Below are 26,275 nucleotides of genomic sequence, written 5' to 3'. Positions count from 1 at the left end.
CAATGTCTTTAAGTAGTATAAACATATCACAGGGTATTGCAAATGGTGGTACCTGCTTCACCTCCCTGACTCTGTCTGTAATTCCTCCAAGTGTGCTGTGAGCTCTGCTCCTCTTTCTTCTCTATACTGTGCTGGAAGGCAGGGGCGTAACTAGGAAAGACTGGGCCCCATAGCAAACTTTTGACTGGGGCCCCCCTCTGCTGGGTATCACACAACCCCCCCCCTTGTAGATAGGGCCTCCCTATAGATTCCACCACACAGCACCCCACTATAGATAGCACCATACACAGCCCCCTGTAGATAACGCCATACAGCCCCCCTGTAGATAACGCCATACAGACCCCCTCTGTAGATAACGCCATACAGCCCCCCCTGTAGATAACACCATACAGCCCCCTCTGTAGATAACACCATACAGAACCCCTCTGTAGATAACGCCATATAGCCCCCCCCCCCCAAAAAAAAACGGCCTATAGTTTGTCCTACAAAAGACATGCATCCCCTTTCCACAGGATAGGGGATACATGTGTGATCGCTGGCAGCGATAAGGAGAACGGGGGACCGAAAGTCCCCCGAAGTTCTCCATGACTAACCTCGGACTTCCGGCGTCTGCGCAGTTCAATAAAAATGAAAGGAGCGCTGGTCACGCATGCGCACAAGCGCGACCGGCGCTCCATTCATTTCTACGGAGCTGCCGACACAGACCCCGGAAGTCCGAGGTTTGTCATGGAGAACTTAGGGGGGACTTTCGGTCCCCCGTTCTCCTCATCGCTGGGCGTCCCAGCGATCCCACATGTATCCCCTATCCTGTGGATAGGGGATGTATGTGTTTTGTAGGAACAACCCCTTCAGTGGCGTCGCGCTGTAGCAGCCATAGCAGCTGCTAGCGGAGCCTGCGGCCATGGGAGGGGGCCGTGCCGGCGGGTGGCACGGACCCCCTCATGCTGCAGGCCCCGTAGAAGTCGCTACGGCTGCTATAGCGGTAGTTACGCCACTGCGTATAGGTTTGTACGGCGTAAAACTACAGCTCCCAGCATGGCCGGAACAATGGTAAGGATATGCTGGGAGATGCGGTTTCACAAAAAAAATCCTATCACCATCATCTCGCTGCAGATCATACAGTGACTATAATACTGATTAGAGGCAGAATAAACATTTACATTAAGTGACTCACCGGTGACGTCTCAGATTCTAGTTCTTTTCTTCTCCCTCCGGTTCAGACATCTATGATGGATTTCTCCCGGCCATGACCCATTTCTGCAGTTTTCCGTTTAGATGTCTTCAGCTTCTCACTTTTAAAACATTTCTGCACCTATAAACAAAGTTCTCAACACATCTAAATATAACTGTCACACACACACACACACACACACACACACACACACACCGTACCCCCTGTAGATAGTGACCTACATAGAAGTTCCTGTAGATAGTGCCCACATATGGACTCCAGAGCTGCAAGGCAATAGTGCTAACCACTGAGCCACCGTGCTGCCCTACATATAGCTTCCCCTATAGTTAGTGCTCCACGTATAGCCCACCTCTGTAGATAGTGTCTCACATACAGCTCCCCCTGTATTGTGTCCCACATATAGCCCACCCCTGTAGACTGTGCACTACATATAGCCACCCTGTTGCTAGTGCCCCACAGGTAACCCACCCCTGTATATAGTGCCCCACATATAGACCCCCCCTGTATATAGTGGCCTACATATAGACCCCCCCCTGTATATAATGGCCCACATATAGAGCCCCCTGTATATAGTGGCCCACACCCCCACATATAGAGCCCCCTGTATATAATCGCCCACACCCCCACATATAGACCCCCCTGTAGCTACTGCCCCACATATAGACCCCCCCGAAAGCTACTGCCCCACATATAGACCCCCTATATATAATAGCCCACATAAAGACGACCCCCCCCTGTAGATAGACCCCCCCCACTATAGATAATGCCATTCACATTTTTATGAGGAAAAAAAAACAAAAACTTGACACACTCACATGATCCCGTTCCCACGCTGTTCACTGGCGATGCAGACATGCTCTCTTCTGAGCATGTCTGCAGGAGCTGAACGAGCGTCCTCCAATGACGCTGATTGGCGGGGCAGAATGACTTGCCCCGCCAATCAGCACCTTCCAAGCATGGAAGCGGCGCGATGATGTCATCGCGCCACTAGCCAATCAGTGTCATAGTAAGGCACTGGATGGTCAGGCACGGAACATGCCCGGCCATTCAGTGCTAATACATGTATTTGGCTGCCGCTAGCACTGGGGCCCCCTCCGGTGCTAGCGACACATACAGGCATGAGAGGGCCTGTGTAAGGCTCGGCGTCGCGGGCCCCACAGTAGCGGTGCTACCGCTGTAGCAGCCATAACGGCTGCTAGCGGCGCCACCGGGCATTTGGGTGGGCGTGTCGGCTGGCGGCACGGGCCCCCTCAAGCCCCGGGCCACGTAGCAGCCGCTACTGCTGGAAGTAGTACACTAACTGTAACTGTAGTTACGTCACTGCTGGAAGGTGTGCTGCTGACTGTCCCAATCCAGTTGCACTATCACAGAGGAATGGTGTCCCTTGGGGATTCTAGGCTGTGTGCAAGCTCCTTGCTTTGCTCTAAAGGCACTCTCAGTAGTGTTCAAGCTCCTTGTCTGACTTCTGTACCACATGCAACACACACTGACCTGCACTCCTTTCACTTCCACATGGCTGTAGCTGATCCTCTCACAGAATTCCTCTCAGTTCCACATGTCTGCTTCAGCATCTCCCTGAATCCAACTTTAGACACTGACTTGTCTGCTCTCCTCTGCCTGCACGCTGCTGCACACTTCTCCTCACTTCTGCACTGCGCTGCTCCACACACCGCACTGGGTGAGATTTGTTCCTCTGTCCCCAGCTAGCTACACCCCTCCCCTCCCTCTGGAGAATACATCTTAAAGGTGAAGCAGCCCATTTATGTTTCTGCTGAGTCATATAGGGAAGTGAATTCAGTACCAAACATGATTACAGAATAAAGCACATTAAAACCTGCATACTAAATCAACAGTACAATGACAGTAAATAAACAGCAATTTTTCTGGTTATCACATATATAAAAATATACTTATTCTAAAATCTGAAAGTCACCTGTAATTGGTCGCCAGGTAAATTATAGTTCCTGAGAACATGTAAAGGATCGGTTGGACACATCCAGAGAGTCACAGAAAAAACTGAACCACAACCCGGGGTATAATGGAGATGGTAGAGTGATGAAAATACTCAGCAGACTGGAAACCATGAGTAACCCATAGGAAAAGATCTATTGAAAGGTTCAGGTATCCACGTTATCTGAAGTGAGACACCTTGTTTTTGGTGATTCGGATTTTAGGCTGACTTTCCACGGGATAGGCTGCGGAAGCAGTGAGATCTCCTCTTTAAGTTGCACCGGTAGCCAGGAAGGTATGTCATTCGGTTCAAATTCCAATTTCTCCCACGCTTTAGCCAGGTCATCAGGTGTACGAATAACAAATTGTCGTCCATCTTTAATGGTAGCTAAACCGAATGGGAATAGCCAGCGTATTGGGAGTTTCTTGGTACTCATAGCTGTGGTATGTGGTTTCAAGATTCAGCGTTTTGCCAAAGTACTAGCTGCAAGGTCTTGAAAGAGATGGATGATCGTGCCTTCGTGAGTATTCTCTGGAACGTCTCTAGCAGCATGTAGGATGGCAGCCGTATCCACAAAGCTTAGGAGACCGCATATCACATCGCGCGGTGGTTCATTCGGACCAGTATTTGGTCTAAGAGCTCGGTGTATGCGCTTTATAGTAATGGCGTTAGAGCGTTCATCGCCCAGTAGGGAAGCAAAAATCTGGCAGGCTACCGACGGCTACCTTCCGTCTTCTACGGTTCTCCTGATCTAGTAAAAGGTAAGTATTGTTAAGGTGTGCTTGATGGTCTAACGTAGTAAGTTGTAACGATCCACTGTGCGCCATGTGAATTGATTGCGTTTGCTCGAGTGTGTGCACCCTATGTCCAATATGTTTTATATCTGCCTTAATATCAGCCAGTTCTTTTAGGACAGAGGTTAAGGGCCTGTTCACATCAGCGCTGACTTTCCGTTGAGGGGTTTCCTTCGGAGGTTTCCGTTGTGGAACCCCGCAACGGAAAGTCAAAGGGAAACCTTAGCTTCCGTTTTGATATCAATGGTGATGCAAACGGAAGCTGTGGTTTCCGTTTGACTTTCCGTTGCGGGGTTCCACGACGGAAACCTCAGACGGAACCCCCGAATGGAAAGCAAACGCTGATGTGGACTGGCCCTAAGGCTTCTGACAGTGCCTTTTTGAAAAAGGAGCGATAAATACCTGCTGTATCCCGACCTCTGGCAACTGAGTCAGAGCAGGCGCCATCATTCTCATCCTCTGAAACAGCGGCTGTCACGCCTTCATCGATTGGCGCCATCTTGTATTTTCCCACCGGTGGAGTAGAACGTTTCTTTCTGAGGTATTTATCAATGTCAGCCTGTTTTTTCATGAATCTCCGTGTGATTTGTGGATCTCTGGATCTGTTCTTGCTAGGACCGACCATTTCCGATCCGATATAGGCTTGACAGTGGAACGGAGAGCACTATTTCTATGCATCCATCCACTAGCGGAGTTAGTTAGTTAGTTTTTTTTACCATAAACAGTGATACATTTTTAAAGATCTCTGCCTGTAGAAGACAAAAAAGATATCAGGTGGTTGTTTTAATAGTGGAAAATCCTCATATTTATGACCAGCTTAAAGAGAACCTGTTGATATGACATACCTAAAGTTTATTTCCACACAAAAATTTTAAATGGCGATATATTAGCAACTCAAGCGTTACAAGTTTGGTAATTCTGTTGGGTTTACTTATAGATTTTGATATTTTTTTATTTAGTTTGGGTGGCCATTTTTTTCAAAAGTAGCAACAGGAAGTGCAGTCATATTGGTTGTCACTTTTCAATTAGCTTTTTGAAAACGAATAGTAGAACTGTCATTTTGGCATTGATATACCATGCTGACATGATAACCATTACCACTGGGGCATACAACGAAATCATAGGGCCAGGGCCCTACTCCTCCCGGAGGACTCTTCCAAATGTATTACACTTATAATAAAATGAATGTCCACCCTTGTAATTTTAGGTCCAAAATGTTATAACATACCTGTATAGATGAGCCCAGTTTTTCTGACTAAATAAATAATATAATTCTTGTTGCATGCAGCCACCATTACAGGAAGCTAACTGTATATGAATTAATATAGCTAGTATTGAAAAGGAGCTGTATTAATATGTATACAATGAGTGTCCCCTAGTGGCGGTAGCAGGTAGCTTTCCTAACAGTGATGACAAGCAGAGGAAGCAGTTCAGTGGCAAGACCTCTTCCACCATGGGCTCAGAGCAGTCATGTTCTTTGCTTCTATAGTAGGTATGTCACTCAGAGGCGTACACAATGAGGGGTTATGGGGTTAACACCTACCCATTGTGCCTTCACGTCACTTAGCCTAGCCACAGCTCTCCTCGGTCTGTCCTAGATACAATATGTATGTAACACTGTCTGCCAATTCCTTGTGAAAGGTGAACATTACATGGAAGTTGTTCAACATTCATCAGCAAATGACAGACATAGTTGCCAACATTTGAATTTTTTTCCAGGGACATTAGGGTGTGGTGTCTTTGGTAGGTGTGTCTTATGGGGGCATGGCTTATCTGGTGTGACGAGTGGGCGTGGTTTTCTTTCCGGAAATTTCTGCATACAGATTAACTAACAAAAATGTCTGCACTAGTTTGGCTGACAACTACTATGGTGGCCAGTATCTCTCTCTGGTTATCCGGTTGTTTACAAACAGGTGATGTCTCACTTTATCATTAGGGCTAGGTAATATGTGCTGACTACTGCTAGCAGCTTAAAAATCAGCGCAGATAGTGCAACACTCAGTGCTCCTTGTAGATATTGCCACACACTGCTTCCTGTAGATATTGCCATGCAATGATCACTGTAGATATTGCCACGGACTGCTTTTCTGTAGATAATGTCACAGTTCCCCCTGTAGATAGTGCCACATGGCCCCCCTGTAGATAGTGTCACAGTGTGCTCTGTAGATAGTGTCACACATCCCTTTTTTAGATAGTGCCACATTGCAATCTGTAGATAATGCCACATAACCCCTTTTTAGATAGTGCCACAGTGCTCTCTGTAGATAGTGCCACAGTGCTCTCTGTAGATAGTGCCACAGTGCCCTCTGTAGATGATGCCATACAGCCCTCCTGTAGGCGATGTGATACAGCCCCCCTGTAAGTGATGCCATACAGCCCCCCTGTAGATGATGCCACACAGCCCCCCTGTAGATGATGCCATACAGCCCCATTGTAGATGATGCCACATAGCCTCCCTTTAGATGATGCCACATAGCCTCCCTTTAGATGATGCCACACAGCCCCCCTGTTGATGATGCCATACAACCCCCTGTAGATGATGCCACACAGCCCCCTTGTAGATGATGCCACACAGCTGCCCCGTAGATGATGCCACACAGCCCCCCTGTAGATGACTCCACACAGCCCCCCTATAGATGATGCCACATTCTCCCCCTGTAGATGATGCCACATACTCCCCCCTCTAGATGATGCCACATATTCCCCCTGTAGATGATCCCACATACTCTCCCCTGTAAATAGTGCCACATTCTGCCTGTTGAGAGTGCCCCACACACCACCTTGTAGAAAGTGCCACCCCCCCCCCTCCCTATAGATAGAGCCATTGTGTCTCCCTCTAAGAGGGGAATCTCCAGCCAGAGCATTGCCGACGCTTTGGTATGGGGATTCCTCTCCTGGAGGAGCCCCTGACGTAACTGTCTATATATGAACAGTGAAGTCAGGGGCTTCTCCAGTAGTGGAATTTCCGGCCAGAGCATCGGCAACACTCTGGCCAGGGGTTCCAGTGCTCCAGGAAAAGCCTCTGACTTCACTGTACAGTATATATATGGATAGTGACGTCGTCATGGGCTCCCATCATCTAGATGATGCCACATACTCCCCCCTGTACGTGATGCCACATACTCACCCCTGTAGATAGTGCCCCACACACCACCTTGTAGATAGCGCCACCCGCATCCTCCCTATAGATAGAGCCTTTGTGGCTCCCTCTAGGAGGGGAATCTCCAGCCAGAGCGTTGCCGATGCTCTGATTGGGGATTCCTCTCCTGGAGGAGCCCCTGACGTCACTGTCTATATATGTACAGTGAAGTCAGGGGCTCCTCCAGTAGCGGAATCCCCAGCCAGAGCATCGTCAACGCTCTGGCCAGGGATTCTGCTGCAGGAGAAGCCCCTGACGTCACTGTCCTTATATGGGCTCTCTCTAAGAGCGGAATCCCCAGCCATAGCATCGGCAAAGCTCTGGCCGGGGATTCTGGAATAGTGTCCGGCTCTGCCATAGTATTCAATTGTATCTGCGTCCTGGGGATTAAGATACAATTGCATGTATCAGTTGCCGGGACATGTCCCGGGACAGTAATTTGCGTGGATAGTCTCTGTAAATTCAGGACAGTCACGGCAAATTCAGGACTGTTGGCAGCTAAGGGCGGACAGCATTACATACAGATGGCAGTCAAGTCAGACAAGAATGGGGAAAGAGATCTCCAAGTTCTCCACATCAGCACTTCCTGGAGCAGCCCTATCTTGCTGTGCCCATAGTAAGTGTGTGTGTGTCACAGAGTGTATATGTGTGTGTTCTGATGTATATATACCAATCAGCCATAACATTAAAACCACCTGACTAATATGGTGTAGGTCCCACTTGTGCCAGCAAAACAGCTCTGACCCGTCGAGTCATGCACTCTTCAAGAACTCTGAAGGTGCCCTGTGGTATCTAGCACCAAAAAGTTAGCAGCATATCCTAAAAGTCCTGTAAGTTGCGAGCTGGGGCCTACAAGGATCAGACTTGTTTTTCAAGCACATCCAACAGATGTGTTTTTTTTTCCAGTGTCATTAGTCATTAGTGTTCATTATCCTCAAGATAGATGCTGCTGCCATTAGGGAATATCATTGACATAATGGAGTGTACTTGGTCTGGACCAATGTTTAAGCAGGTGGTATGTGTCAAAGGAACATCCACAATAATACCAGGACCCAAGGTTTTCTACCGGAAAGTTGCCCAGGACATTAAACTGCCTCCTCCGTCTTGCCTTCTCATGGAGCATTCTTGTGCCAACTCATCCCTAGGTAAGGGAAGCACACGCACCTGGCCGTCCACATGATGCAAAAGAAAATATGACTTGTCACACAAGGCCACCTTCTTCCATGTCTCCATGGTCTGATGCTTACGTGCCGATTGCAGGTACTTTTGGCAGTGGACAGGGGTCAGCATGCACAGCCTGACCGGTCCGCGGCTACATTTGTGCTACAGTAGCTCTTGTGTGGGATCGGACCAGATGGGCTAGCCTTTGCTCCCCACGTGTATAAATTATCCTTGGGCACCTATTACCCTGTCAGTAGTTCGAGGTTGTCCTTCTTTGGACAACTATTGGTAAGAAGTATTCACTGCATACACAGTTACATCGTTACTAAGATTGAAAAAAGGCACAGGTCTATCAAGTCTATATTCCTACTGTGTTGAGCCCGAGGAAGGCAAAAATTGCCATGATGCGGATGCCAATTGCCTCATTAGGGAAAAATTCCTCCCCAACTCCAAATATTGCTTAATAAATCCCTGGATCAACATCCCATCTCAGAACCTAGTACTCATAACCTGTAATATTATATCTTTCAAGAAAGGCGTCCAGGCTCTTCTAGAATTTCCTCAATGAACTAACCATCACAACCTCCTGTGGCAGAGAGTTCCATAGTCTCAATGCCCTTACAATAAAGAATCCCTGTCTATGATTATGGTAAAACCTACTTTCCTCTAGACGTAGAGCATGCTTCCTTGTCATGGTTACAGGCCAAGGTGTAAAAAGATCTTTAGAAAGATCTCTGTACTGTCTATTTATATATTTGTACATTGTAATTAAATCGCCACTTAGTCATCAGCTTGCTAAACTGAAAAACCCTGAATTTGATAACCTTTATCGCTACTGCAATCCACCTATTCCTTTAATTACCTTCGTCGCCCTCATTTGAACCCGCTCTAGTTCAGCTATATTCTTCGTATTCACAGACTTATATAGGTAAAACCACAGTATGTCCTTTTCGTGTGCATTAATGCGTCATGTAATGCAGCCCATGATTTTATTAGCCTTGGCATCTGCCTGCCACTGGTTGCTAAAGTTAGATTTACTGTCCAATAATATCCCCGTGTTTTTCAGTGGCAGATTTACCCAATGTTTTACTATTTAATATATAATTGTGGAATTTGTTTCCACATTATCCACATTAAACTTTGCCATTTCTCTGCCTAATCCTCCAGCTTCCCTGCATTGGTTACTTTACAAAAGCTTAGTATCATCTGCAAATATTGAAATTATACTCTGTGAACCCTCTACAAGGTCATTAATAAACAAATTAAAAAGTAGAGGGCCCAATACTGACCCCTGTGGAACCTCACTGGTAACTGCAACCCAATGTGAGGATGTACCATTAATAACTACCCTCTGTTTTCTATCACTGAGACAGTTTTCTAAACACATATTTTTCTCCAGTCCCAGCATTCTCATTTTATATACCAACCTTTTATACGGCACAGTATCAAATGTTTTTAAATTGTTATACATTTACGCTGTTTACTATGCAGCGTAAATAACATGTTAACTTTATTCTATGGGTCGGCACGATTACAGGGATACCAAATATGTAAAGCTTTTATATGTTTTCCTACGTTTGCACAATAAAAAGCCTTTTAGAAAAAAATTACTTGTTTTTGCATCTTCGCCGTCATTTTTTTATTTTTCCGTCGATGTGGCCGTATGTGGGATTGATTTTTGCGGGCCAATGTGTAGTTTTCATTAGTACTATTTTGGGGTACATAGGACTTATAGATTAACTTTTATTTTATTTTTTATGGGGGGAATTGGAGAAAAGAGAGAATTTTTTCCGTTGTTTTTAACGTTTTTTTTGGACGCCGTTCATCCGGCGGTTTAATTAATGTGTTCATTTTATTGGTAAAGTTGTTACGATCGCGGGGATACCATATATGTGTATGTGTTATTTGTTTTGACACTTTTACTAAATAAAACCACATTTTGGGCAAAAAAAGTAGTTTTATTTGATTTTGACTGTCATTTATTTTGATTTTTTTTCACAAACTTTATTTAACTGATTGTCATTTTTTTTTAAGTCCCACCAGGGGACTTCACTATGGGATCTGTTGATCGCATATATAATGCTTTGGTATACTTAGTATACCAAAGCATTATTGCCTGTCAGTGTAAAACTGACAGGCAAACTGTTAGGTCATGCCTCCGGCATCGCCTAAATGGCATTTGCTGAAGACAGACCTGGGGGTCTTTGTTAGGCCCCCGTCTGTCATGGAAACCCGACGGTGACCCACGATTTCTTTGTGGGGGCGCCGATCGGGTGACAGAGGGAGCTCCCTCCCTCTGTCAAACACATTATATGTCGCTGCCCCTATTGACAGCGGCATTTAATTGGTTAAACTGCCGGAATCGGAGCCCGCTTCGATTCCGGCAGTTGCAGCAGGAGCCAGGCTGTGTATAACAGCCGTGCTCCTGCCACTGATCCCGTGGGTACAGTGTCAGTACCCGCGCCATCACAGGACGGATATATCCGTCCTCCTGCGCGAACTAGCAGCTGCTGAGGACGGATATATCCGTCCTTCGGCATTAAGGAGTTATGATCCCTTAGCCGATGAAAATTGGCCTTTTTGAAGATTAGCATTTTTGAAGCTCCTCTACCAAACATCTTTTTAACCACTTTACAACCACCCATGGTACATGTACGTAATAGGGGCAGGAGGGTTGTATGGAACGGACTCAGGGGCTGAGCCCGCTCCATATGCTGCCATAACTTTTTTATTTTTTCATCGACATAGCTGTATTAGGGCTTGATTTTTGCGGTACAAGTTGGAGCTTTTCATGGCACCATTTATTGGACTGCATAATGTACTAGGAAACGAAAAAAATATATTTGTGAAATGGGCAAAAAACAGCGATTACGCCAGATTTTTGGGGTTTTGTTTTTATGGCGTAATTCAGGCAGTAAAAAATACATGTTCACCTTATTCATCAGGTTGATGCGATTATGGCGATACCAAATTTATATGTTGTTTTATATTTTGGCACTTCTATAAATAAAAAATGATTTGCTAAAAAAAATAATTTTGTGTTGCCACAATCTGGGAGCCATAACTTTTTTATTTTTACATTGATTGAGCAATGTGAGGGCTTAGTTTTTTGCAGGGAAAGTTGTAGTTTTTTTTTCTTTTTACGGCGTTCACCGAGCTGGATAAATAATGCTATATTGCAAAAGTTTTGACTTTTACGGACGCGGCGATACCAGTTATGTTAACTTTTCATTTTTTTTAACATTGCTTTAGGGAAATAATGGAAACGAGAGTTTTTTTTTAACTTTTAATACTTTTTTTGGAACATTAAAAAAAACTTGATTTAACATTTTTTTAAATTAATCTCCTTAGTGGACTTGAACAAGCGATCGTTGGATTGCTTGTATGATATACTATAATCAGGGGAGTAAGTAGGAAAGACTGGGCCCCATAGCAAACTTTTGACTGGGGCCCCCCTCCCCTGGGTGTCACACAACCCCCCCTTGTCGATAGTGCCTTTTTTACAGCCCCCCCCTGTAGATAACGCCATACAGCCCCCTTTGTAGATATCTACAGAGGGGGCTGTATGGCGTTATCTACAGGGGGGGCTGTATGGCGTTATCTACAGAGGGGGCTGTATGGCGTTATCTACAGAGGGGACTGTATGGCGCTAACGCCATACAGCCCCCCCTGTAGAGAACGCCATACAGCCCCCCCTGTATAGAACGCCATACAGCCCCCCTGTATAGAACGCCATACAGCCCCCCTGTAGAGAACGCCATACAGCCCCCCTGTAGAGAACGCCATACAGACCCCCTGTAGAGAATGCCATACAGCCCCCCCTGTAGAGAACGCCATACAGCCCCCCCTGTAGAGAACGCCATACAGCCCCCCCTGTAGAGAACGCCATACAGACTCCCCTGTAGGGAACGCCATACAGCCCCCCCCTGTAGGAAACACCATACAGCCCCCCCTGTAGGGAACGCCATACAGTCGTCCCCCCTGTAGGGAACGCCATACAGCGTCCCCCCTCCCAAAAAAAGCCGACCAACAGTGTGTCCTACAAAAGACATGTATCCCCTATCCACAGGATAGGGGATACATGTGTGATCGCTGGCAGCAATAGGGAGAAAGGGGGACCGAAAGTCCCCTGAAGTTCTCCATGACTAACCTCTGACTTCCAGCGTCTGTGCAGCTCAATAAAAATGAGAGGAGCGCTGGTCACGCATGCGCACAAGCGCGACCGGAAGTCCGAGGTTTGTGATGGAGAACTTCAGGGGACTTTCAGTCCCCCGTTCTCCCTATCAATGCCAGCGATCACACATGTATCCCCTATCCTGTGGATAAGGGATACATGTCTTTTGTTTAATGGCAGAGCGGGGAGATACCTCCCTGCTCTGCCGTAGTGTTCAGTGGCGTCGCGCTGTAGCAGCCATAGCGGCAGCTAGCGGAGCCTCCGTCCATGGTGGGGGCCCGTGCCGGTGGACGACACGGGCCCCTTCATGCCGCGGGCCCCGTATCAGCCGCTACGGCTGCGACGGCGGTAGTTACGCCACTGACTATAATACTAATGTATTGCAGTATATCACTATACTGACAGTCTCTTTTGAAAAGGAGTACAAAGATGGCAGACCTGCGTGACTTTATTAGGCCCCCAGGTTGCCGTGATGACCACGACAGCACAAAAGCACCTCGGAGGGGGCCACCTCCCCTCATTCTAATGATTTAAATGCCATGGTCGAGATTGACCGCGGCATTTAAGGGTTTAAATGAGCGGAATCGAGTGATCTTTGATTCCACCCGTTGCAGTGAGGTATTGGCTGTATTACACAGCCGTCAGCCACTAAGTAGCCCACTCCATACTTCCCACTTAACAGCTGCCGCATACACGTACGTGGTATGTCGGTAAGGGGTTAAAACCTTTTTTGCCTTTTTTTTTTTAAAAACACCTTTTCCATTTTTTCAAAAAATGTTGGGTCCTGCACCAGTTGTGAAAGGTAATTGTCTTTAAACCTCTTCTGTCCGCCGTTAACCCCTTGAATGCCGCGATGAAAGCTGATCACGGCGTTCAAAGTAAATAAGAGGAGGGGGAACTGCCCTTTCATCGCGTCACAGAAAATCCCTGTGACGCGATCAATGGCTATACCTGGTATGGACAAACAGCTCAGGGTCCATTGAAGGACCCCAGGGCTGTTTGACCATATTTACTGTTGTTAGGGCATACTTAGGTATGTCCTAACAACTGCCTGTGTACAATCAGTGTACACTAGTACAATAATGTTCAAAATTAAAAATCCATCTATAGGATAAAAAAAAAAGTTATGTTAATTAAAAAAAAAGTTTTGTTAAATAAAAAAAGTAAAAAAAACCCACAAAATTATACATTTTTTCCAATAAATAAAGTTTTCAAAACATAAGTCCCAAAACATGAAATAATATATGCATATTTGGTATCGCCACATCCGTAAGAACCTGTACAATAAATGTATAACCTTATTTATGATGATCGGTGTATGGTGTAAAAAAAAAAAAAAGAAAACTGCCGCAGAAGTGCTTTTTTTTCTACGTTTTTGCCAAAATAAAAATGTATAGAAATGAAACGATAATGTAACTGTAACAAAAAAATGGTACCTACATAAAGTACAACTCGTCCCGCAAAAAACAAAGTCTCATACAGCTACGTCGGACAAAAAATTAAAAGGTTATAAGCGCCGGGATGCAAAGAGGGAAATATAAAAAAAATAGTTCGGTCCTCAAGGCCAAAATTGGCCGTGTCCTTAAGTGGTTAATTATTGCCATAAACCGTTTCCTTTGTTGGACCTGCAGGTTTCTGCCTCCCAGTTTATATCAGGGTAGTTAAAGTCCCCCATAATAACGACTTCATTATGATTTGCTGCCTCATCTATTTGCATTATTAGTTGATTTTCTGCTTCTTCCATTATACTTGGAGACTTATAACAAACCACTATCAGTATTTTGTTATTCTTTCTCCCTCCACTTATTTACACCCATAAGGAGTCTACATGACCAATGATTTTAGGCTGGATTGTAGACTGTAACCCTGCATATTACCACCCGTCACAGCTATCATCCAGCCATGTCTCACTTATCCCCACTATGTCACCATTCTCCTCCAACATTATCAACTCTAATTCCTCAATCTTGTTATTGAGGCTTCTGGCATTAGTATACATGCACTTTTTATATTCCTTCATACTGCTTTGTTCTCCAGCGTACTATCTATGCTGCCTTGTCCTCCTATACAGTAATTAGAAGGCACACCCCAAAAGATCTGCCGTTTTGAAGATGCTCTGACCCAGTCGTCCTTTCATCACAATTTGGCCCACGTCAAAGTCACCCAAACCCTTACGCTTGCCCACTTTTCCTGCTTCCAACACATCAACTTCAAGAACTAACTGATCACTTGCTACCTAATATATCCCCTCCTTGACAGGCGCCATTATAAAGAGATAATCAATGTTATTCCCCTCACCTGTCAGTGGTTTTAATGTTATGGCTGAATGATGTATATGTGTTTGTGTCACTGTGTGTATATATATATGTATCATAGAGTGTATATATAATGTATGTGTATATGTCTGTGTGTGTGTGTGTGTGTGTGTTAATATGTGTGTATATGTCACATATTGTGTATACGTGCTTGAATATATGTATGTGAGTTTGTGGACTGTGTGCATATATAACCTATAAACCTAAATGGTAGACTAGTAACTTGGAAACTCATTAAGGCTTCGTTCACATCTGTGTCAAGGCTCCGTTCCGACGTTCCGTTGGAGCTATCCGTCGGAACAGAGCCTTGACTGACACAAACGGAAACCATAGGTTTCAGTTTCCATCACCATTGATTTCAATGTTGACGGATCCGGTGCCACTGGTTTCGGTTTGCCTCCATTGTGCAAGGTTTCTGTCGTTAAAATAATACACACGACACTTTTATGTTTAGATTTTAAGTGGGTTAACTCAGGGGTCGGCCACAGCTTTATTTATAAAGTTCCTTTAAATAAGTAAGTAAACCTATATCAATTAAATTAACATTAAAGAGACTCTGTCACCACATTATAAGTGCCCTGTCCCCTACATAAGGAGATGGGCGCTGTAATGTAGGTGACAGAAGTGCTTTTTATTTAAAAAAACTATCTTTTTTCACAATGTTAGGAGCGATTTTGGTTTATGCTAATGAGCTTTCTTAATGCCTAAGTGGGCGTACTTTTACTTTCGACCAAGTGGGCGTTGTACAGAGGAGTGCATGACGCTGACCAATCAGCATCATGCACTCCTCTCCATTCATTTACACTGCACTAGCGATATAGATATATCACTATGTGCAGCCTCATACACAAACCCTAACATTACTACAGTGTCCTGATAATGAATACACATGAAATCCAGCCTGGACTTCATGTGTACTCAGAATCCTGACACTTCTGACTCTTTTTTTGTGAGATTCCGGCAAGTGACACCAAATCTCGTTTAGCTCCGAGATCTCGCGAGATTTCGTATCCGTTGCTGGAATCTCACAAAAAATATTCAGAAGTGTCAGGATTCTGAGTACACATGACGTCCAGGTTGGATGGTCATGTGTATTCATTATCAGGACACTGTAGTAATGTTAGGGCTTGTGTATGAGGCTGCACATAGTGATATAACTATATCGCTAGTGCAGTGTAAATGAATGGAGAGGAGTGCATGATGCTGATTGGTCAGCGTCATGCACTCCTCTGTACAACGCCCACTTGGTCGAAAGTAAAAGTACGCCCACTTGGGCATTAAGAAAGCTCATTAGCATAAACTTAAATCGCTCCTAACTTTGTGAAAAAAGATCGTTTTTTTAAATAAAAAGCACTGCTGTCGCCTACATTACAGCGCCGATCTCCTTATGTAGGAGACAGGGCACTTATAATGTGGTGACAGAGTCTCTTTAATAAACTTAGTGACCTTAACAATAGGTCAATAGAACCCGAATGCCAGCCTATACTAAGGGCATGTAGGTAAAACAATAACTCTAAACCACCCGCCAGCTGTGACACCAAAATAATAATATCATACCAGCTAAAATAAAGAATTCAGTAAGGCAAGTAAAATATAATAACGTAGCAACAAGCTGAACGTTGTTTTTTTATATATATAATATGGAGTTTTGTTTTGTTTTTTAATATAACATGTATGATTTATTTTTTTTAAACATATCTACCATATTGCCACACCGAACACCAACACAACCAACAGGCCGTAAGAAACTCCGGCTTCACCAAAAGTTAATGTTTAAGAATCTGAGCCTGCTCCATCACCAGCGGGTGTCAGCTGTATATTGCGGGTTATGGTTGCTATGGCAACCGGAGGCCTAACAAAGGCCTCCTAGCTGGCAAGTACGGAAGCCTATTAGGCCCCAAGATGAAAGGACAAAAAAAAAAGTTTATCAAAATGTTGAATATAGATAAAAAAAATAACGTTTCAAATTACATAAACAAAAAACAAGGTTTTTCCCCATAATAAAACTTTTATTATAGGACAAAAATGAAAACATTTAAAAATGTACACATATTTGGTATCGCCGCATCCGTAATGACCCCAACTATAAAACTCTAACATTATTTATCCCGCACGGTGAACACCATAAAAATTTTTCTAAAAAAACAATGCCAGAATCACTGGTTTTTTTTGGTCACCTCGCCTCCCAAATTTTTTTTATAAAAAGTGATCAAATAGTCGCAAGTAGCTCAAAATTATACCAATAAAAACTAAAGCTCGTTTCGCAAAATAAAAACTCTTACACAGCCTTGTCGACACAAAAATCAAAAAGTTATGGCTCATATAATATGCCAACCCCAAAAATAAACGATTAAAAAAAAAAGTTTTTTTTTTTGTGGTAACGCTGTAAAACATTACAAAAACTATATACATATGGTATCGGCGTAATTGTATCGACCCGCAGAATAAAGTCAAAATGTCATTTATATACAAATAAAAAACAATACCAGAATTTATGCTTTTTGGTCGCCTTGCTACGCAAATTTTTTTTATAAAAAGTGGTCAAAAAGTCGCACGTACCCAAAAATGGTATCAATAAAAACTACAGGTTGTCCTGCAAGAAATAAGGCATCACACAACTCGGTTGGAGAAAAAATAAAAAAGTTATGACTCTCAGAATATGAAGACACAAAATGTGCAGAGTGTTGTCTAAAAGCGGATAAAATTTGGCACCATTTCTCAGGGCGACACTGGCCACACATCTATGAATTATTATTTATTTACCTATTATTATACCCTCTAATTATGCCCTGATGTACTCCGCACAGCTTACATACGCCCCCCACATTATAAACTGAAATACCAGTAAAACTCCACACAGAGCAACTGCCAACAAAATCTGAACTCCAAAAGCCAAATAGCGCTCCCTCGCCCTACAGTGCCCCTACTTTCCTGATCCCCGGGGGGGGGGGGGGGCGAAACGGCAGTTTAAAACCACATATGGGGTATTGCCATACTTGAGAGTGATAGCTTTACAAATGTTGGGCTGCTTTTTGTCCTTGATCCCTTGTAAAAATTAAAAAATTCTAGAATTAAGTGGAAAAAATTATATTTTCACGGCCTAATTCCAATAAATTCTGCAAAAGACCTGTGGTGTCTATATGCTCACTATACCCCAATATAGATTCATTGAGGGGTATCGTTTCTAAAATGGGGTCACTTTAGAGGTTTTTTTCCACTTCTTTGGTCTCTCAGAGGCATTGCAAAGGCGACATTGCATCCTGCAAAATTTGAGCTCCAAAAGCCAAATTGTGCTTCTTCCCTTCTGAGCCCTGCCATGTGCCCAAACAGCAGTTTACGACCACTTATTGGGTATTGCTATACTCTGGAGAAATTGCTTTACAAGTTTTATCTTTTTTTCCTAATGAAAATTTAAAAAATTCGACATTTTATTGGAATTTGTTTGTTTTTTTTCCATTTTCACTGCCTAATTTAACCCCTTCAGGACCCAGCCTGTTTTGGCCTTCAGGACACAGCCGATTTTTTCAAATCTGACATGTGTTACTTTATGTGGTAATAACGTTGGAATGCTTTCACCTATCCAAGAGATTCTGAGATTGTTTTCTCGTGACATGTTGTACTTTATATTAGTGAAAAAATTTTGTCGATAATTTTGGTATTTATTTCTGAAAAACACCACAATTTTAAAAAAAATTGCAAAAATTAGCATTTTTCTAAATGTAAACATTTCTGCTTGTAAAACAGATAGTAATACCACACAAAATAGTTACTAGTTAACATTTCCCATATGTTTACTTTGTTTGCATCGTTTTTTGAACGTCCTTTTATTGTTCTAGGACGTTACAAGGCATATTTTAAAGAAAATTTCCAAAGGCCATTTTTTCAGGGACCAGTTCAGTTCTGAGGTGGCTTTGAGGGCCTTATATATTAGAAAATCCCAAGAAGTCACCCCATTTTGAAAACTGCACCCCTCAAGGTATTCGAATCAGCATTCACAAAGTGTTTTAACCCTTTAGGCGTTTCACAGGAATTAAAGCAAAGTAGAGGTGAAATTTACAAATTTTATTTGTTTTGCCGAAATTCATTTCTAATACATTTTTTTTTGTAACACAGAAGGTTTTACCAGAGAAATGCAACTCAATATTTATTGCCCAGATTCTGCAGTTTTTAGAAATATCCCACATGTGGCTCTAGTATGATAATGGACTGAAACACCGGCCTCAGAAGCAAAGGAGCACCCAGTGGATTTTGGGCCTCCTTTTTTTTAGGATATATTTTAGGCACCTTGTCAGGTTTGAAGAGGTCTTGTGGTGCCAAAACAGTGGAAACACCCCAAAAGTTACCCCATTTTGGAAACTACACCCCATAAGGAATTTATCTAGGTGTATAGTTAGCATTTTGACCACACAGGTTTTTCGCTAAATATATTGGAATTTGTCTGTAAAAATAAAAATCTTTTTTTCTGAAAAAAACATAGAAATTTTTAATATTTACAAGGAATAATGAAGAAATCACCACAATATTTGTAAAGCAATGTCTCCTGATTACAGCAATACCCATATGTGGTAATAAACTGCTGATTGGACCCACAGCAGGGCTCAGAAGGGAAGGAGTGCCATTTGGATTTTGGAGCACGGATTTTGCTGGATTGGTTTGCGGTGCCATGTCGCATTTGAAACGCCCTGGAGAGACCAAAACAGGCGAAAAGCCCCAAAAGTGACCCCATTTTGGAAACTACACCTCTCAAGGAATTTATCTAATGGTATAGTTAGCATTTTTACCACACAGGTTTTTTGCAGAATTTAGTGGAATTAGGTAGTGAAAATGAAAATCTTCTTTTTTTCTGAAAAAGCATAGAAATTTGTAATTTTTACAAGGAATAAAGGAAAAAAAGAACCACAACATTTGTAAAGCATTTTCTCCTCATTACGGCAATAACCCATATGTGGTAATAAACTGCTGATTGGACCCATGGCAGCGCTCAGAAGGGAAGTAGCGCCATTTGGATTTTGGAGCACAGATTTTGCTGGATTGTTTTTCGGTGCCATGCCGCCTTTGCAACGCCCTGGAGGGACCAAAACAGTGGAAACCCCCCAAGTTACCCCATTTTGGAAACACCCCTCAAGGAATTTTTCTAGGGGTATAGTGAGCATTTAGACTCCACGGGTCTTTTGCAGAATTTATTAGAATTAGGCGGAGAAAATTAATATCACAATTTTTTTCCACTAAAATTTTGAATTTTCTCATTTTCACAAGGGATAAAGGAGAAATAAACATCCAATTTTTGTAAAGCTATTTCTCCCAGGTACGGAAATACCCCACATGTGGTCATACGTTTTTCGCCATTAGAAATGAATTAACCCTTTCAGGACTGATCCATTTTTTGCTTTCTTATTTTCGTTTTACACTCCACGCCTTCCAAGAGCCATAACTTTTTTCTTTTTCCGTCAGTAGAGTGATGTGAGGGCTTATTTCTTGCGGGAGGAATTGTAGTTTTTATTGACGCCATTTAAAGTGCCATGAAAAGTACTGGGAAACTGAAAAAAAATAGGAAAATATAGTAATATAGGAAAAAAATCTGTTTCCATTTTTTGGGGTTTTCGTTTTTACAGCTTGCGCCGTGCGGAAAAAACGAAAACTACAGCGATTTTGGCGGTTTAAATTATTTACGTTTTTTACGGTGTTCACCGTGCGAGTCAAATAATGGTATATTGTAATAGTTCGGCCTTGTTTATTTTTTTACATTACTTTAGAAGAAAAATGGGAAAAGGTTTGTTTTTTTAACTTTAAACTTTTTTCTTTCTCACTACTAATAACTTTAATTCTTCTACACATTTTATTAGTCCCCTTAGGGGACTTGTACCAGCGATCATTGGATCGCGGGTACAATATACTGCAATACTAATGTATTGCAGTATATTGTTATTTTTACAGGCTCCTGTAACCGCACGATGGCTTTCCTGTCCGTTAGTCCTGGGTGTCAGCTGTAATACACTGCAGCGTATGGAGCGGGCTCAGCACGTGAGCCCGCTCCATACATCAACCCCCGCACCATGACGTGCTATTAAGTCATAGTGCGCAAAGGGGTTAATGCACAGCGGATGGTGTGAATATTGCAATTTTCCACTGATATGCCATTTTAGTGCATAATATGTTGTGCCCAGTTTGTGCCACTGAAGACAAATACCTCATAAAACGTTAAACGGGTTCTCCTGGGTATGGCGATGCCATATATGTGGACGCAAACTGTTGTTTGGGCACGCTGCAGGGATCAGAAGGAAGGGAGCGCCATTTTGCTTTTGGAGCATAGATTTTGCTTGGTAGTTTTGGGTTTCGCTGGTATTTCCGTTTATAATGTGGCGGCATATGTAATCTGTGCGGAGAACATCAGGGGCATAATAAGAGGGTATAATAATGCGGTAAATAAATAATAATTCATAGATATGTGGCCGGTGTCGCATTGATAAATGGCGCCCGATCTTATCCGCTTTTGGAACACTCTGCACATTTTGCATCGCCATATTCTGAGAGCCAGAACTTCTTTCTTTTTTCACCACCGGAGCTGTGTGAGGGCTTATTTATTGAGGGACAATCTGTAGTTTTCATTGGTACCATTTTGGGGTACATGCGATTTTTTTGATCACTTTTGTATTACATTTTTTTGCAAGCCGGGTGACCAAAAACAAGCGATTCTGACAATGTTTTTTAGTTTATTTTTTGCGGCGTTCACCGTGCACTATAAATGATGATTTTACTGTATTCTGCGGGTCGGCACGATTACGGCGATACCATATGTATATAGGTTTTTTTTTAATGTTTTGCAGCGTTTGCACAATAAAATCACATTTTTATAAAATAATTTATTTTCTGTGTCACCATATTCTGAGAGCCGTAACTTTTTTATTTTTCAGTCAAAAAAGCTGTGTAAGAGCTTGTTTTTTGCGGGACGGGTTGTAGTTTTTATTCGTACTATTTTCGGGTACATGCGACTTTTTGATCACTTTTTATTCTCTATTTTGGGAGGGATGGTGACCAAAAAAATAGCGATTCTGGTGTAGATTTTTTATTGTTTTTTTTGGGGTGTTCATCGTGCGGGAAAAAATAACACTACAGTTTTATAGTTGGGGTCGTTACGAACGCGGTGATACCAGATATGTGTACTTTTTTTAACGGGTTAATTTTTTTGCTATAATGAAATTCTTATTATCGGAAAAAAAGCATTGTTTGTTTATGTGACTTATAACTTTTATTTTTACACTTTTTAAAAACATTTTTAATACTTTTTTTTACTTGTCCCACTAGGGGACACTTAGACTTGCAGCTCTGATCGCTGCTGGAATACATTACACTACCTACGTAGTGTAATGCATTCCAACTGTCATTGTGACGTGATAGTCACACTGACAGGAAGCCTCGGAGTGCCGCCAGGAGGCTGCTCCTCCGAGGCTTCCGTACATGGCAACCCGGAGGTCATTGTCTGACCTCCGATTGCCACGACAAGCATCGGCAGCCCCCACAATCACTTAGTGGGGGCTGCCGATGTGCTTCAAACCCCTTAAATGTGGCGAACGCAATCGTCACCGCATTTATGGGGTTAATTGTTGAAATCAGCGGCGATGGTTCACTGACCAGCAAGGCTGGAGTGTCAGCTGTCGGGGACCTCCGACCTCCCGATTCCCGGACATTTTGATTTTCACGTCCTAATTTCAATATATTTAGCATAAAACATGTGGGGTAAATTTGTTCACTATACCCCTAGATAAGTTCTTTGGGGTGTGTAGTTTTCAAAATGGTATCTTATTGGAGTTATTTCCCATGTTTTGGCACCACAAGACCTCTTTAAACCTGACATGGTGCCTTAAATATATTCTGATAAAAAGGAGGCCCCAAAATCCACTAGGTGTTCCTTTGCTTCTAAGGCCAGTGTTTCAGTCATGTAGCACACAAAAAAACACGTAGTGCTCCCCAATATAGTAAATTTCTGATTGTACTCTTTTCTTCACACAGAGTCTCCTGATATACCAGAAATCACAATGACAGAAAATGGAATTCAAACAACAAGTGAGGCTGTTCAGGTAAATGGAAAACAAGTAAAATACTAATAAATGTCTGTCTGTAACTCTGTATGAACTCTGTTTGAAAAATTTCACAAATGGTTAAAATTACATACACTTAGGGTCTGGTCTACTCACACAGTGTGGTCAAATCATGCCGCAATTACCTATTATGCTGCAAAATCACAGCAAAATGTTGATATTTTGCCACGATTTCACAGTAATCACAGCAATAAAAAAACAAAATAATTTTTGAATAGAGCCTAAAATTAGGTATTGGTGGGCCTTCTGAACTATTTTATTTAAAAATAAAACCCAATATTTATCTGGAGACCCTGCTTTTAATTCTGGGGACTGGCAGCCATATTCTTCATGTAACTTTGAAGTCTGGAAGTGTTGGTGCCACCTGACCTTTTCCAAATATAAAGTAGAAAATCCAGCACTGCCTCTGTTAAAATCGTCTTTTTATTTCTGCATTAAAGGGGTTTTCCAATTCCTAAAAATTGATGGCCTATTCTCAGGATAGGCCACCAATAGCTGATCGGTCAGGGTCCAACTGCTGGGATATCAGTCGATCAGCTGTTTTGAAGGGACCGCAGCTCTCGTATAAGCGTGGTTTCTCCTTCATTCCAGTCACTGTTCGTACTGTGAATCGCCGACACAGCAGTAGCAGCGGTTCACAGTATTATAGCCTTCTCCCCTTCACTTCAATGGGAGAACATTGTAATACTGTGAACTGCCGCTGCTGTGTCGGCGATTCACAATACGGGCAGTGAACAGAATGAAGGAGAAGCAGCGCTGCGGCCTCTTCAAAACAGCTGATCAGTGGTGGTCCCAGCAGTCGGACCCCGACCGATCAGCTATTGATGGTCTATCCTGAGGATAGGCCATCAATTATTTAGGATAGGCCATCATTTTAAATCATTAAAATGATGTCGGCATATTAGAATATGACCTATTTTGTTACTTATCAGGATCAAATGAGTTCCACTCCAATCGAGACACATTGTATCACATATATAACAGATTAACTGCAAGGGGTTATCCAAGATGGATGGTAGATCGGACCAAAAAATAGGTTTGTATAAACCTAGAAGATTTTAGCTGTTTGTGAAAAATGTTGTCCCCAGGACAAACACTTAACATGCCAACCGTAAAAGTCCTTAGCAGTCCTCTCTACTGAGTACCGCAAGAAGCATAATCAGATTGTAGGAACCATTAAGAGAAATCTACTATATATATATATATATATATATATATATATATATATATATATATATACCAAGATGGGAGATGTCAGGTATGCAGCCATTCAAAATATATTCCTGAACTCTCCTGATGATTTAATCAGAGGCAGTGCTAATTTATATATGGATATTATCTAGACCTGAGGTCCGCCAGGCCATTCGTGCACCTTTCACACATCCGGAAGCCGATGTCACAAAGAAAAATGTCTGTATAGGCAAACTAATTAACTTTATATTTTATCCACCAGACCCTCTCTTGATATGTGACACTGCTAGATATCCACAGAGAGGAGATGCAGCATTTGTTTTGACATCTCAATCTAACCAATGTCCAAAACATCCAAAGGGCATGACCAGACGTAGCTGAATTGCTCTGGAATTCCGCTGCGGACAGTCCGCAGCGGAAATCCGCAGCATACACGTTTCTCCATTGCTTTCCACAGCTTTTTAGTTGGGTTCGTTTACACGTTGCAGACAATTCCGCTGCGGAGCATATGCTGCGGTGCGGAATTTGGTGTCCACAGCATACACTGGCTGTTGCGGACGTGTAGGGGACTTGTTGCGGACTCATTGCGGAATTTTCCATTGACTTCAATGGAGAGTCAAAATTCTGCAATGAAGTTGTGTGTGCTGCGTAGCGTATTTGTTTTACGAACATGATAGTTCTTCATTCTGGCTGAACCTATGTATTTCTAGGTCTACAGCCAGACTGAGGAAGTCAATGGGGCTCCCGTAATTACGGGTGACTACGTGTGTGAACCCGTAATTACGAGAGCGTTGCTAGGCGACGTCAGTAAATAGTCACTGTCCAGGGTGCTGAAAGAGTTAAGCGATCGGCAGCAACTGTTTCAGCACCCTGGACAGTGACTTCCATTCACAATATACATCAACCTGTAAAAAAACTAGAAGTTCATACTTACCGAGAACTCCCTGCTTCTTCCTCCAGTCCGGCCTCCCGAGATGACGTTTCAGTCCAAGTGACGGCTGCAGCCAATCACAGGCAGGCTGCAGCGGTCAAAAGGACTGCCGCGTCATCCAGGGAGATCGGGCTGGATGGCGAAAGAGGGACGCGTCACCAAGACAATGGCCGGTAAGTATGAAATTCTTTTTACTTTTACTAGGGAAAGGGCTGTCCCTTCTCTCTATCCTGCACTGATAGAGAGAAGGGAAGCCCTCTTCCCCTGAATACGCAACGGCTAGTCCGCATCAATTTAATGCCCATTTTAGGCAGAGCCGCAACAGAATCTGCAACGCAGATTCTGTGCGCCATTGATGCGGATAGTGGCGGAAGAACTCTGCCACGTCTGGTCATACCCAAAAGATTGCAAAACCCTTTATGTCTTATCCAGTTGAAATACCATAAAGTGATTCCTTTGAAAACCTCTTTATTTTCATAAAATCTCTTTTTTTCATAAAAAGTCCCCTTCAGTTTTACCCAGCGTTTTACCAATAAATATGTTTGTGTGATGTAGCGGATTTGTTTTAGATTTTCTGTCCGAATTTGCGGGCAGAAAGTCTGAAGCGGAAGACTGTTGCCAGCAAGTGGATGAGATTTAATACATGTTGCTGAACATTTCCTGCTGAACATTTTCCGCACGGAAATCAGAGCATTATCAAATCTGCAGCATGGTCACTCTGTTCTGAAGGTTTACTGCAGATTTCACCCTTTTTTAATCCCTGCAGATTTCACCCTTTTTGCTGAAATTTGCAGCAAAATACAAACATAACACTTGTGGATTTTGCTACAGAAACACTGCGGAAATGGTGCAGAACATCTGCCACCAATCTGATATGTGTGTGGCTACCCTAAGCTATCTTAGCCATTAATAAATGGAAAGTACAGGGCCCAATACTGACGCCTATGGTACCCAAATGCTAACTTTGACCTAAGTATCTTCCATTAAAGAACACCTCTGTTTTCTGTATTTGAGTCAGTTATTAACCCAAACGATACAATCATTACACAGGGCAATGATCGGGAATAAGTGTTTGTATGAACGCTCGTTTGCCCAATCATTAGCCTGTGTAAAAGGGCCTTTATTCCCCTCTTTACATGCCCTATCTTTTGTTCCCGCAGGATAAAAGCTGCTGATATTACCCTCTCCTTATTGAAATAAACATGGACCCTCAGCCAAACCGAGCTTGCATGTTTATGGTAGAGTCAGCAGCAAAAACTGTTGTCCAACCCAGCGCTCTGCTGACACTTATCTTATGTGTATGGCAGGCTTAAGGGTATGTTCAGACGTGA

General features: G+C 43.0%; 1 protein-coding gene across 2 annotated transcripts in view; it reads left to right on the top strand.

Moving 5' to 3' along the window:
• Window positions 1-26,275, top strand: part of MCAM (melanoma cell adhesion molecule) — a 172,579-nt gene that overhangs the window by 103,479 nt on the left and 42,825 nt on the right. For both annotated transcript variants that reach the window (XM_075840087.1, XM_075840088.1), the window contains one exon: window positions 22,734-22,801. In XM_075840087.1, coding sequence (XP_075696202.1) covers window positions 22,734-22,801 — 68 coding nt within the window. The remainder of the gene's footprint in view (window positions 1-22,733; window positions 22,802-26,275) is intronic.

The sequence above is a fragment of the Rhinoderma darwinii genome, chromosome 10 (genome assembly GCF_050947455.1).
Source record: "Rhinoderma darwinii isolate aRhiDar2 chromosome 10, aRhiDar2.hap1, whole genome shotgun sequence".
NCBI classification, from domain to species: domain Eukaryota; kingdom Metazoa; phylum Chordata; class Amphibia; order Anura; family Rhinodermatidae; genus Rhinoderma; species Rhinoderma darwinii.
This window is presented reverse-complemented; position numbering and strand designations above follow the sequence as displayed.